At 55.7% G+C, this 14,257-nt stretch overlaps 1 protein-coding gene across 3 annotated transcripts in view; it reads right to left on the reverse strand.

The window, feature by feature from the left end:
• Nucleotides 1-267: 267 nt before the first annotated feature.
• LOC122945070 (Snf2 related CREBBP activator protein) overlaps nucleotides 268-14,257 on the reverse strand; it is a 59,707-nt gene continuing 45,717 nt past the window's right edge. For 2 of the 3 annotated variants that reach the window (XM_044303906.1, XM_044303905.1), the window contains exons 23-32: nucleotides 11,178-14,248; nucleotides 10,878-11,092; nucleotides 10,601-10,803; nucleotides 4,498-4,667; nucleotides 4,211-4,407; nucleotides 4,015-4,129; nucleotides 3,707-3,832; nucleotides 3,264-3,425; nucleotides 3,099-3,182; nucleotides 268-3,010 (exon numbers count right to left, since the gene is read on the reverse strand). In XM_044303906.1, coding sequence (XP_044159841.1) covers nucleotides 635-3,010; nucleotides 3,099-3,182; nucleotides 3,264-3,425; nucleotides 3,707-3,832; nucleotides 4,015-4,129; nucleotides 4,211-4,407; nucleotides 4,498-4,667; nucleotides 10,601-10,803; nucleotides 10,878-11,092; nucleotides 11,178-14,248 — 6,719 coding nt within the window. In that variant the 3' untranslated portion in view covers nucleotides 268-634. The remainder of the gene's footprint in view (nucleotides 3,011-3,098; nucleotides 3,183-3,263; nucleotides 3,426-3,706; nucleotides 3,833-4,014; nucleotides 4,130-4,210; nucleotides 4,408-4,497; nucleotides 4,668-10,600; nucleotides 10,804-10,877; nucleotides 11,093-11,177; nucleotides 14,249-14,257) is intronic. The other variant, XM_044303907.1, reaches the window with a different exon arrangement.

Consider the following 14,257-nt stretch of genomic DNA (forward strand, 5'->3'; position numbering starts at 1 on the left):
GCTCATGTGCTGCACCCCCTGCCGCCCCATCGTCTGACAAGTCGAAGCAATGACCGCCCAGCTTCTCCTAAATACTGCACTCCCACCATGTGGCACCCAATCAGCACTCGCCAAAGGCCGTTAGGCAGAGGAAGGCGACACTATCAACCTTATTCCAGCGACAGACCCAAAATAATGGAATTTCATGTGCACTGCCAGATCTATTCCCTTAAGCAAGATACGGACGCCATCAAACCACCCCACAGAGGAGCCTCGGCACGCACAACGCACTTTACTCAACACTTTATTTTCATGAAAGAAATACAGAAACTTCTGTAGAAACAAGTCCAGAGCTTGAACACCGAGCTGCCGTGAGATGCCCAGCGCCTGGTGACACCTAATACTACAGGGCCTGACAAACCAGAGCACGGGGGGCGAACAAAGTGCCTGATCCACTGCAATGAAATGAAGTCCCGTCCTCTTGCATAGATTGTGATTCTCAGCATCAGGGCTGCAGTTCCACAGCCACCACTCAGCCAGTGCCAACCTGGGTGTGTGGGGGTCAATCACTGGGGCCCCATCTCCTGTCCCCCAAATTATTTGCCACGGAGGCTTCTCACCAAAAGAAACGCGCTGTCACTCCAAGTGCATTGCCTCACGTTTTGGCCTTTCTGCCTCTGTGGCTATTTGGGGAATTAAGGAGAGGGGAACGTGATGAGCGAGTATTACTGGCAGGGTTGGCAGTAAGGGAGCTACGCAGAACACGTTCTGCAGGGGGACAAGGGCGCTTCTTGCTCTCACTGGAGCTGCCATGTGGAGAGGACGACGATGGGCTGGGAGAACTCACACTAGGAGGCTTCCGTTTTTTAGTGGGGGGGTTTTCCTGGACAGAAGCAGGGCGGGGAGAACGTCCACGGGGGGATCTGGAAGATACGGCAGAAGTCTGTAAAACTGCAGGAGGCATCTGGCTTGTGGTCGGTAGTCTAGTCCTGGCACTACGCGTCAGCGGCAACCTAACAGTGACCTCCTCATCAGAGGAGTCATTGGTGTCTCCAAGGGAGGAGGAGTTCTGCTCCTTCATTTCCAGGCTTTCTGCAATAAGTGGTTTGCATTTCCTCTGTAGAGAAGTCCTTGTGACTTGGGGACTGGGAGATCTTTCTGGAGAACTGTCTAACACATCATTAAGTAACATAGGACTGGAGTGGACATTGAACACAGGGCGAGACTTGGGTGGTCGGCCACGTTTACGCTTTGGTGGGGACACAGGCTCCTCAACACCACTGCTGCTTGTGCCATCAGCGGGCACCATGGGAATGTTGGAAGATATAATGGGAATGATGGAATCAAAAGTGGGACCAGTAAACAACAATTCATTCTGTTTGTGGTCAGGTTTTCTGAGGGCAGATAACGAAGTGCGATTCGCTTGTTTTGTGTCCAACTCCTGAATGTCAGGTGCAGAGTCTCGGCCATGAGATTTTGGTGGAGTAACATCAAACTGTTCTTCACATTTATTAGAGGATAACAGCGAAGCAACAAATGAGGGCTCTTCGTGTGCTTTGGGGGATCTCAATGAAGCAACGGGAGGCGATTCTAGTCTTTTGGGTGACAAAGGGGTGGCAACAATAGGAGACCCTTCGCGCCTTTTAGGGGGTCGTCCTCTCTTTCTTTTCTCAATAGGGGATCCACTTTCACTGTCAGAATTTATCTTAAAGGAACTATTTGGACTGCCGGGTGTCTGGACTACCACAGACCTAGTTACCAAATCCATTGTACCCCCTTGAGAAGCAGTGCCAAGGTCCGTAGAAATGTGGAGAGTGGAGTCCACAGGGGGCACATCAATGAGGACACTGACTGGTGATATGTCTGCTCCTGCTTTTCGGGGTCTCCCTCTTTTTCGCTTTGGTGGAGGGCTCCCTGTCTCAGAAGTCTCTTCAGATAGGCGATCATGGAAAGGGCTAGGAGGACCAGGTATATCAGGACTTTGACAGTCATTTTCAGTGCCTGACTGATGCACCCGACCTTTGCTTTGGCGGCGAGGTGTGGGAAGCCGTTCTTGTACCACAGTAACGAGACGTCCTGGCAGCCGTCTCAACACTTTTGCGGTGGGTGAGGTCTCCGTAGCCCCAGCAAGTGTAATCTCACAATCTGCATAGACTTTCCTACGAGGTGGTGCGGGGCTGCCCGGCACGGACCTCACGGGGCTGCCCGGCACGGACCTCACGGGGCTGCCCGGCACGGACCTCACGGGGCTGCCCGGCACGGACCTCACGGGGCTGCCCGGCACGGACCTCACGGGGCTGCCCGGCACGGACCTCACGGGGCTGCCCGGCAAGGACCTCACGGGGCTGCCCGGCAAGGACCTCACGGGGCTGCCCGGCAAGGACCTCACGGGGCTGCCCGGCAAGGACCTCACGGGGCTGCCCGGCAAGGACCTCACGGGGCTGCCCGGCAAGGACCTCACGGGGCTGCCCGGCAAGGACCTCACGGGGCTGCCCGGCAAGGACCTCACGGGGCTGCCCGGCAAGGACCTCACGGGGCTGCCCGGCAAGGACCTCACGGGTGTATCTGCTACATTTTCTGTCACAAGGACCTCAGTATCTTCCTTCTCAGGTTTATTTTCAGGAATGGTGTCCTCCTCAGACAAACCACTAGGAAGCAACGTAGTGGAGAGTGGGTTCATGGTAGGTGTCTGGATGACTGTGGTCTCTGGGCTTGGACAGGCAGCATCTGGTTCTGGAGTGGCTTGATTGCTCTGTGTGGGGGATAGACTACTATGCATAACCTCCTTTTCCAGGGATGGAGGTGCAATGTCTGGAATGGCTGGGCTCTCTATCTGGTCCACACTTTCTGCTGGCTTGCTTCCTCTTAGCCTTTCACTCATGCGAACCCCAACACGTTCGGTGGGTCTGCTTGGCACTGGAGTCTTTACTTTCCGATTTCTCCTGGTTTCTTCATCCCATTTTTCTTCTGTCATCAGACCTGCCTCATCTTTAGCAAGAAAAAGGTCTTTACGGGCAGCTTCTACCTGCTCCTGAGGAGAAAGAGGAAACCATCAGAATATTAGGGAGAGCAGGAGAAGACTGACCAGTGAGCTGGAGACGAGCCACACAGTCACCTACCTCTGCCTGTTTCAGCTCCTCTTTACTGATTTCTTCTAATGAAGCCTCCAGATAGTACATGGCGTACCTCTCAATTGGCGTCAGCTGTCGGGGGACATTCAAATGTTAATACTCACAACCTCTGTCACTTACTCGGTATCCCCATGCTGTCATTTGTCCTCTTACCTGTTCCACTAGAGCGGATATCTCCTGCTCAGCGCGGCTCTGTTCTTCTTCTTCTGGATCCAAAGGAACGTTTTCATTAAACTCTGCAAGATCTGCAACCTGCTCAGCACGAACCAGAGAGGCAGCCAGAGTGTCCTCTTCGTCCTCTGCACCACACAGCGCCTGCAGAAGGCATGAACACAAAGGGCAGTGAGGGAGTGAACAAGAGCAGCGCTCATGCCAGTCCCACAGAAGGGAACTGACTGGTGGTCACACCCATTTAATCAACTGTAGGGCAGGGTTCGGCTTACTCTGGAACAATAAAAGGCCAATATGGGCATGAAGGCCATGAGGATGTTGAGGCTGCCCCAAGCCCCCCCCCCGCATAACACAGCAAATGAACAGCGACAGTCTACAACCTCCACCACAGACAGGATGGAGAAGGAGCAGCCCTGTGGCAGTACCTGTTCCAGTATATGCTCTTGCCGAGATGTTGCCCCATCTTCTGTACTATGGTCTGGGGATGCATTGCGCACTTCAGCTTCTTTCCGAGATGTATCCTCCATGTCAAACAGCTCCCTGATTGTATGCTAAAAAGAAAGAGACGGTAATCGAGCCCGTCCAGGTGTTCTGCTGACCCCAAGCCCACTGTATCAGGCATATGCACAGGCTAACTACACGTACACAGAAGGAAGCCAACAGGTTCTCTCAATGGCCAAGTACAAAACTATAAGAGGAGCCCAGGGAGGATGTCCATGGAAGGCAGCGCTACCTGTTTGAAGTAAGCAGTCGTGAAGTTTCCACCCTCGATGGCCATGTCCCCCAACAAACGCTTCTGCTGGGCTTTCTTCAGAATGTTTTCTTCTACCGTTCGCTCACTGACCAGCCTGCGAGAAGATGAGACAGCAGATGCAGAAGCAGCAGCATACAGACAGTGACAGGATGGAGGAGGGGGTTACATGACGCACCTGTAGATGTGCACATCCCGTGTCTGCCCAATGCGGTGACAGCGGTCCTGCGCTTGGGCATCCATTGTGGGATTCCAGTCACTGTCATAGAAGATAACCGTGTCGGCCCCCGTCAGGTTCACGCCTACCCCTCCACTGCGGGTCGAAAGAATGAAGCAGAAAATGCGCTTGTCCATGTTAAACCGTTCCATCAGCACCTGGAAAGGAGTGAGAAGAGGAGTGCGTTACAATGGCGGCACACTTCCTCCCCAGCGTCTAGCGTCACCCTACAGTTATGGCCACGTTACCTGTCTCTGCTCCACACGTGTTGAGCCATCAAGGCGCAGATAAATATGTCCGTGATAATTCAGGAACTGCTCCAGGACATCTAACATTCGTGTCATCTGCGTGAATAAGAGAACGCGGTGGCCGCCGGATTTCAGCTGACGCAGCAGACGGTCCAGGGTTTGTAGCTTTCCTGCAGAGAATGATACTCATGTGAGGGTCCTTCTAGCCTTCTGCAGTCTCACAGCACAGCCCTATATGCCTGAGGCTCCCGCCTCTCCCCAAGACTGCCGCCCGCTGCGACCATCACCTTACCTCTATGTAAGAATGCTGTGGGCATGCTCTGTGACATGTGCAGGGAGGGGGAGGTGGCCTGTGACCATCACCTTACCTCTATGTAAGAAAGCTGTGGGCATGCTCTGTGACATGTGCAGGGAGGGGGAGGAGGTGGCCCGTGACCATCACCTTACCTCTATGTAAGAATGCTGTGGGCATGCTCTGTGACATGTGCAGGGAGGGGGAGGTGGCCTGTGACCATCACCTTACCTCTATGTAAGAAAGCTGTGGGCATGCTCTGTGACATGTGCAGGGAGGGGGAGGAGGTGGCCCGTGACCATCACCTTACCTCTATGTAAGAATGCTGTGGGCATGCTCTGTGACATGTGCAGGGAGGGGGAGGTGGCCTGTGACCATCACCTTACCTCTATGTAAGAAAGCTGTGGGCATGCTCTGCGACATGTGCAGGGAGGGGGAGGAGGTGGCCCATGACCATCACCTTTCCTCTATGTAAGAAAGCTGTGGGCATGCTCTGTGACATGTGCAGGGAGGGGGAGGAGGTGGCCCATGACCATCACCTTTCCTCTATGTAAGAAAGCTGTGGGCATGCTCTGTGACATGTGCAGGGAGGGGGAGGAGGTGGCCCATGACCATCACCTTACCTCTATGTAAGAATGCTGTGGGCATGCTCTGTGACATGTGCAGGGAGGGGGAGGAGGTGGCCCGTGACCATCACCTTACCTCTATGTAAGAATGCTGTGGGCATGCTCTGTGACATGTGCAGGGGTTACTGTGCAGGGAGGGGGAGGAGGTGGCCCGTGACCATCACCTTACCTCTATGTAAGAATGCTGTGGGCATGCTCTGTGACATGTGCAGGGAGGGGGAGGTGGCCTGTGACCATCACCTTACCTCTATGTAAGAATGCTGTGGGCATGCTCTGCGACATGTGCAGGGAGGGGGAGGAGGTGGCCCGTGACCATCACCTTACCTCTATGTAAGAATGCTGTGGGCATGCTCTGTGACATGTGCAGGGAGGGGGAGAAGGTGGCCTGTGACCATCACCTTACCTCTATGTAAGAATGCTGTGGGCATGCTCTGTGACATGTGCAGGGAGGGGGAGGAGGTGGCCTGCGACCATCACCTTACCTCTATGTAAGAAAGCTGTGGGCATGCTCTGTGACATGTGCAGGGAGGGGGAGAAGGTGGCCCGTGACCATCACCTTACCTCTATGTAATGCTGTGGGCATGCTCTGTGACATGTGCAGGGAGGGGGAGGAGGTGGCCCATGACCATCACCTTTCCTCTATGTAAGAAAGCTGTGGGCATGCTCTGTGACATGTGCAGGGAGGGGGAGGAGGTGGCCCATGACCATCACCTTACCTCTATGTAAGAATGCTGTGGGCATGCTCTGTGACATGTGCAGGGAGGGGGAGGTGGCCCGTGACCATCACCTTACCTCTATGTAAGAAAGCTGTGGGCATGCTCTGTGACATGTGCAGGGAGGGGGAGGAGGTGGCCCATGACCATCACCTTACCTCTATGTAAGAATGCTGTGGGCATGCTCTGTGACATGTGCAGGGAGGGGGAGGAGGTGGCCCATGACCATCACCTTACCTCTATGTAAGAAAGCTGTGGGCATGCTCTGTGACATGTGCAGGGAGGGGGAGGAGGTGGCCCGTGACCATCACCTTACCTCTATGTAAGAATGCTGTGGGCATGCTCTGTGACATGTGCAGGGAGGGGGAGGAGGTGGCCTGTGACCATCACCTTACCTCTATGTAAGAATGCTGTGGGCATGCTCTGTGACATGTGCAGGGAGGGGGAGGAGGTGGCCCGTGACCATCACCTTACCTCTATGTAAGAATGCTGTGGGCATGCTCTGTGACATGTGCAGGGAGGGGGAGGAGGTGGCCCGTGACCATCACCTTACCTCTATGTAAGAATGCTGTGGGCATGCTCTGTGACATGTGCAGGGAGGGGGAGGAATAGGCCCGTGACCATCACCTTACCTCTATGTAAGAATGCTGTGGGCATGCTCTGTGACATGTGCAGGGAGGGGGAGAAGGTGGCCCATGACCATCACCTCTATGTAAGAATGCTGAGGGCATGCTCTGTGACATGTGCAGGGGTTACTGTGCAGGGAGGGGGAGGAAGAGGCCTGTGACCATCACCTTACCTCTATGTAATGCTGTGGACATGCTCTGTGACATGTGCAGGGAGGGGGAGGAGGTGGCCCATGACCATCACCTTACCTCTATGTAAGAATGCTGTGGGCATGCTCTGTGACATGTGCAGGGAGGGGGAGAAGGTGGCCCATGACCATCACCTTACCTCTATGTAAGAATGCTGTGGGCATGCTCTGTGACATGTGCAGGGAGGGGGAGGAGGTGGCCCGTGACCATCACCTTACCTCTATGTAAGAATGCTGTGGGCATGCTCTGTGACATGTGCAGGGAGGGGGAGGAGGTGGCCCATGACCATCACCTTACCTCTATGTAAGAATGCTGTGGGCATGCTCTGTGACATGTGCAGGGAGGGGGAGGAGGTGGCCCGTGACCATCACCTTACCTCTATGTAAGAATGCTGTGGGCATGCTCTGTGACATGTGCAGGGAGGGGGAGGAATAGGCCCGTGACCATCACCTTACCTCTATGTAAGAATGCTGTGGGCATGCTCTGCGACATGTGCAGGGAGGGGGAGGAGGTGGCCCGTGACCATCACCTTACCTCTATGTAAGAATGCTGAGGGCATGCTCTGTGACATGTGCAGGGAGGGGGAGAAGGTGGCCCGTGACCATCACCTTACCTCTATGTAAGAATGCTGCGGGCATGCTCTGTGACATGTGCAGGGAGGGGGAGAAGGTGGCCCGTGACCATCACCTTACCTCTATGTAAGAATGCTGCGGGCATGCTCTGTGACATGTGCAGGGAGGGGGAGAAGGTGGCCCGTGACCATCACCTTACCTCTATGTAATGCTGTGGGCATGCTCTGTGACATGTGCAGGGAGGGGGAGAAGGTGGCCCGTGACCATCACCTTACCTCTATGTAATGCTGTGGACATGCTCTGTGACATGTGCAGGGAGGGGGAGGAGGTGGCCCGTGACCATCACCTTACCTCTATGTAATGCTGTGGACATGCTCTGTGACATGTGCAGGGAGGGGGAGGAGGTGGCCCGTGACCATCACCTTACCTCTATGTAAGAATGCTGTGGGCATGCTCTGTGACATGTGCAGGGAGGGGGAGGAGGTGGCCCGTGACCATCACCTTACCTCTATGTAAGAATGCTGTGGGCATGCTCTGTGACATGTGCAGGGAGGGGGAGGAGGTGGCCCGTGACCATCACCTTACCTCTATGTAAGAATGCTGTGGGCATGCTCTGTGACATGTGCAGGGAAAAGGTGACAAGTCCCTATCCCCTAGTGTTACTGGTAGATCCTCAATTATAAACTTTATAATGGAGGGGTTACCTCTTGTAATCCTGCCAGTGATTATATTGAAATGACTGATGACAAGTGTCGGCTTACTTTGAGGTAAGTGTGAAATCTAAGATGACAAGGTAAAGTAAAATTGGCTGTACCTCCCCTTTAGAGCAGAGAACTGCACAAGGGATCGTCTGACAACAAAAAACATTTAAAAATAATTTTACTAGTGTTAAAAAAAAAAAAATTGTAAACCCAACTAAATCCTTTCCAACATCAGTGGTACACGCAAGGGGGGGGGGGGGGGGGGGGATTAGACTTCTATGGGCAGCCTGGGCGTCTCTCCTCTCCATAGACTTCTATGGGCAGCCTGGGCGTCTCTCCTCTCCATAGACTTCTATGGGCAGCCTGGGCGTCTCTCCTCTCCATAGACTTCTATGGGCAGCCTGGGCGTCTCTCCTCTCCATAGACTTCTATGGGCAGCCTGGGCGTCTCTCCTCTCCATAGACTTCTATGGGCAGCCTGGGCGTCGCGTCTCTCCATAGACTTCTATGGGCAGCCTGGGCGTCTCTCCTCTCCATAGACTTCTATGGGCAGCCTGTGCGTCTCTCCATAGACTTCTATGGGCAGCCTGTGCGTCTCTCCATAGACTTCTATGGGCAGCCTGTGCGTCTCTCCATAGACTTCTATGGGCAGCCTGTGCGTCTCTCCATAGACTTCTATGGGCAGCCTGTGCGTCTCTCCATAGACTTCTATGGGCAGCCTGTGCGTCTCTCCATAGACTTCTATGGGCAGCCTGTGCGTCTCTCCATAGACTTCTATGGGCAGCCTGTGCGTCTCTCCATAGACTTCTATGGGCAGCCTGGGCGTCTCCCTGAACCCCCTCCATATAGACTTGTTTTGGAAGCATGCAAAGGGATTCTTCAGGGTTTGCACAGTCCGTTTTGGTTCCTCAAGGCAAGTGTGGGAGGTGAAGCATACTTCTGATAAGATGACGTATATTATAAAGTTTCCTTATACTCACCCATACTATTGACATTTTGTTGAAAGGTTAGTAAAAGGTACTTGTGTTATACTGCGGGGGGGGGGATTAGACTGGGGGGGGGGGATTAGACTTCTATGGGCAGCCTGGGCGTCTCTCTTCTCCATAGACTTCTATGGGCAGCCTGGGCGTCTCTCCTCTCCATAGACTTCTATGGGCAGCCTGTGCGTCTCTCCATAGACTTCTATGGGCAGCCTGTGCGTCTCTCCATAGACTTCTATGGGCAGCCTGTGCGTCTCTCCATAGACTTCTATGGGCAGCCTGTGCGTCTCTCCATAGACTTCTATGGGCAGCCTGTGCGTCTCCATAGACTTCTATGGGCAGCCTGTGCGTCTCTCCATAGACTTCTATGGGCAGCCTGTGCGTCTCTCCATAGACTTCTATGGGCAGCCTGTGCGTCTCTCCATAGACTTCTATGGGCAGCCTGTGCGTCTCTCCATAGACTTCTATGGGCAGCCTGTGCGTCTCTCCATAGACTTCTATGGGCAGCCTGTGCGTCTCTCCATAGACTTCTATGGGCAGCCTGTGCGTCTCTCCATAGACTTCTATGGGCAGCCTGTGCGTCTCTCCATAGACTTCTATGGGCAGCCTGTGCGTCTCTCCATAGACTTCTATGGGCAGCCTGTGCGTCTCTCCATAGACTTCTATGGGCAGCCTGTGCGTCTCTCCATAGACTTCTATGGGCAGCCTGGGCGTCTCTCCATAGACTTCTATGGGCAGCCTGTGCGTCTCCCTGAACCCCCTCCATATAGACTTGTTTTGGAAGCATGCAAAGGGATTCTTCAGGGTTTGCACAGTCCGTTTTGGTTCCTCAAGGCAAGTGTGGGAGGTGAAGCATACTTCTGATAAGATGACGTATATTATAAAGTTTCCTTATACTCACCCATACTATTGACATTTTGTTGAAAGGTTAGTAAAAGGTACTTGTGTTATACTGCGATGTCAGCAGAAAAATAAAAGCCACGGCCCTTAGAAGGCGTGGATGAAAAGGGCAAGGTCTGTCACTCAGGAGTATAAATGGAGCCACGTTATTACCTTCCCGTGGGGTCTGGTTTCCCCCAACAGCACCCTGATCCCCTAGGTTACAATCGCTCACCACAGTGTAATTAGTTTGCTTCATGGATATGCACCTGTGATGGGGGTGGCGCCCCTTTTAGACTGGACACGCCCATCTACCTGGGACTTACCTGGTCCCTGCCCTGAATATTGGAGGCTTTAGTGATTGGGACCCGGAAGCCACCTTGACGCCTGGTAGGTGGGCCCGACACGTATGTGCGCTAAGAGCTTCCAGTACTCATTTCTAGACGGTATTGTACCATTTTTATCTAGAATGACCCCGTTTCTTAGCTCTATTGTTTGTATCTATATGTTTTTGGTAATCACTCACCACAGTCATATTGTATGAGGCGAAGATCAGGAAACTGGGTCCTCATATTGGAGATGATGCGATGAAGGCAGCGGGTGTGTGGGGTCAGCTCCCAGGACAGTCTATCTTTGAAGACGGACTCTTCCAGGACCAAAGAGGGTGGAGGGTGAGAGGTGTGGAGAGTGATCTGTGGGGCCTCCACAGGAGGCATAGCAAATATAAACCTAGGAAAGCAAACGGATGCAGATGAGGCACAGACAGCTGTTCACAAGCCCCCGCCACGCAGCGTGTAACCCACCTCTCGATGATGGCGGCCAGCTGCTCCAAGCGCTGCTGTGCACTGAAGCTGCAGCTACCTAAAGCATCAGTCTGCGGGCCGGTGGGCTGCATGGTGCAGAATCGGAGAACCTCTGTCCCATAGACTGGGGCCAAGCTGCTTCTCCTCTCATTCAGATGAAAGATCCTTTCCAGTCGCTCCAATTTCTGTTTTCGACGCCGTTCCTCTAGCGGCTCCTGCCCAGTGATCACAGCCAGTAATTACATGTCCCCCAACCAGTATGAGGCCCCCATCCACTACAATGAGGCAGGTTTCACTTACCAAGTAGAATGGAGAGCGAGGGGGAGGTGGCAGCTGACGTCGGAGTCTCAAAGACGTCGAGACCACCTCATGGTGCAATGGTCGGAGGTGGTCTCCTTCCACTGTGCTGTCAGACTCTGCAGTTGAGCTCATGGCTACACTGACTGGTGGTGGGTCAGCCACAGAGAGGGACAGAAATGGCTCCTGTGCGCTAGCTGGGGGAGTGGCGAGTGTGGACTTTGTGTCTGCTTTCAGGGCAGTGGGGGATACACTACTTTCTGCCGCAGTGATGGGCACTGGTTTAGGTGAATCCGCGGGATGCAGGACCGATGACTGGGGAGGGGGCACCGGGGCAGAGGGTAAGGGAATGTGAGAATGAGCAGAAACCCCCGAGGAAGGGGAAGCAGTAGTCAAAGTCAGGGGAGCAGAAAACGAGATGAGCAGGGGATGGGTGGCCAAAGGGGGCGGCAGCAGAGAGGTGGCGTCCGCGGGCGGAGATGACAGATCAGAGGCTGGAGCGGGGACCACCAGCAGAGAGGCTGGATCTAAGGAAGATGCCGGCATCGAGGGCATGGACGCTGGGGTAGATGGAGCCAAACAGGGCTGTGGAGCTGGAATCCTGAGAGACAAACAAGGTAGAGGAGAGGGAGATGATCCAGAACTGAGGGGCCGCACAGATGCCACTAATGGAGACGCATCAGCTGGCTCCAAAGCAGAAGGCAAGGTGACCTGGGACTCAGCTGGCAGCGGAGCCTGGGCATCAGCTGCTACAGAGGGCACCCTGGTTATCTTGGTCACCACAGCAGACACAGGGGAAGAGGTGGCCGAGAGCTGAGAAGGGACTACTGAACTGACAGAACCGCAGGTGGTAAATGTAAGCGAGGTAGCCGGTGCAGAGCTCCGCAGGGATGCCAGGGCGAAGGGAGAAGGTAGCAATATGGAATGTGAGGAGACCGGGTCACAAGATGATGCTGCAGCGGCCAACAACGATGTCTGAGACAATGCCAGCACATGAGATGACTGGGCAGTGGATGTGGAAGGAGCCGATGTGGCGCTCACTACAGGGGCGGGCACCCTGGCAGCTGACAAAAGGGGAGCAGTGCTGGAGGCCGACAACAAAGGCATGGGAGACGAGGCTACAGACGGCAATTTAAGAGACGTGTTAAGTACCAAAGGTGGCACAGAGTCAGATGGAGAGGCTTCGAGCAGAGGCACCGAGGCAGAATCTGAGGCCAGTAACGCAGCTGTGGCCGTTAATAAGGTAGCGGGAGCCGGGGCAGACAGCACAGGGAAGGGGGCGGCCGCAGGAGCCGGGGCAGACAGCACAGGGAAGGGGGCGGCCGCAGGAGCCGGGGCAGACAGCACAGGGAAGGGGGCGGCCGCAGGAGCCGGGGCAGACAGCACAGGGAAGGTGGCGGCCGCAGGAGCCGGGGCAGACAGCACAGGGAAGGGGGCGGCCGCAGGAGCCGGGGCAGACAGCACAGGGAAGGGGGCGGCCGCAGGAGCCGGGGCAGACAGCACAGGGAAGGGGGCGGCCGCAGGAGCCGGGGCAGACAGCACAGGGAAGGGGGCGGCCGCAGGAGCCGGGGCAGACAGCACTGGGAAGGGGGCGGCCGCAGAAGCCGGGGCAGACAGCACTGGGAAGGGGGCGGCCGCAGAAGCCGGGGCAGACAGCACTGGGAAGGGGGCGGCCGCAGAAGCCGGGGCAGACAGCACAGGGAAGGGGGCGGCCGCAGAAGCCGGGGCAGACAGCACAGGGAAGGGGGCGGCCGCAGAAGCCGGGGCAGACAGCACTGGGAAGGGGGCGGCCGCAGAAGCCGGGGCAGTCAGCACAGGGAAGGGGGCGGCCGCGGGAATTGGCATAGACTGCACAGGGAAGGGGGCGGCCGCAGGAGCCGGGGCAGACAGCACAGGGAAGGGGGCGGCTGCAGAAGCCGGGGCAGACAGCACAGGGAAGGGGGCGGCCGCAGAAGCCGGGGCAGACAGCACTGGGAAGGGGGCGGCCGCAGAAGCCGGGGCAGACAGCACTGGGAAGGGGGCGGCCGCAGAAGCCGGGGCAGTCAGCACAGGGAAGGGGGCGGCCGCGGGAATTGGCATAGACTGCACAGGGAAGGGGGCGGCCGCAGAAGCCGGGGCAGTCAGCACAGGGAAGGGGGCGGCCGCGGGAATTGGCATAGACTGCACAGGTATGGGAGGAGCGGTGGTCGGAGCCGACAGATTACCAGGACCTGGTACAGGCATTAAAGGTGACTGAGTAGACACAACTGTCCGCGGGGGCTGGGATGAAGTCTCAGGCAGCGAAGCAGAAAATGAACTATGGGTGCTGGGGGACATGGTCAGCGGAGCTGTAAACGAGACGGGTGCTGCCAGTAAGGGTATAGAGGCAGACACTGAGGCGGCACTGGGTGGGGTGTACAGGACAGGGCTGGGCCCACTGTTGCTGGAAGGGAGAGCAGAGAGAGTCAGCAGAGATACTGGACTGGTGAGGAAACGAGCCGGGATAGGGTAAGAGCTGGACACCGTGGTGGCAGAGGGGTTTGCCAGAAGAGCAGGCACTAAACTCAGGTTGTATGTGGGGGTGGCAGCAGCCATTTTGGGGATGCTAGGAGTTGGAGAAGGAGGGTTTGGGATGAGATTGACATACAGGGCACCGTCTGCAGCTGTGGTGGAGGCTGGGACAGATTGAGACACCTGGACAGCTGTACAATTACCGTTTTGTACAGACTGCACGTCTAGGGGGCTACCAGCGCCATCTGGAGTGTGCCCCAGTTTTAAGGCAGCAGGACAAGGTGCCATTTCGGTGGAGGCGCAGTTGGCGAGGCTGGGGATGTGTGTGGCAGTAGGAGAGCAGTTGGGAAGTGCAGGGCTCTGCATGTGCCTAGGAGGCGGCGGCGAGTGGTGGTTTGTCAGCTGCACAGCTGCAGACGTGGTCAATAGCCGCAGAGCCACACTAGACACAGCAGGGCCCGGGGGCTCCTCCATACAAGGCTGCGCAGGACTGGGGGAGGGGAGCCTTGCGGTCAGCGTTGGGCTGGACATCATAAGCAGAGGGCTGGTGGTCAGAGTCAGGGTGGAGGTGGAAACAACTGGAGCTGCGGAAA

Source organism: Bufo gargarizans, chromosome 8 (assembly GCF_014858855.1).
Source record: "Bufo gargarizans isolate SCDJY-AF-19 chromosome 8, ASM1485885v1, whole genome shotgun sequence".
NCBI lineage: Eukaryota > Metazoa > Chordata > Amphibia > Anura > Bufonidae > Bufo > Bufo gargarizans.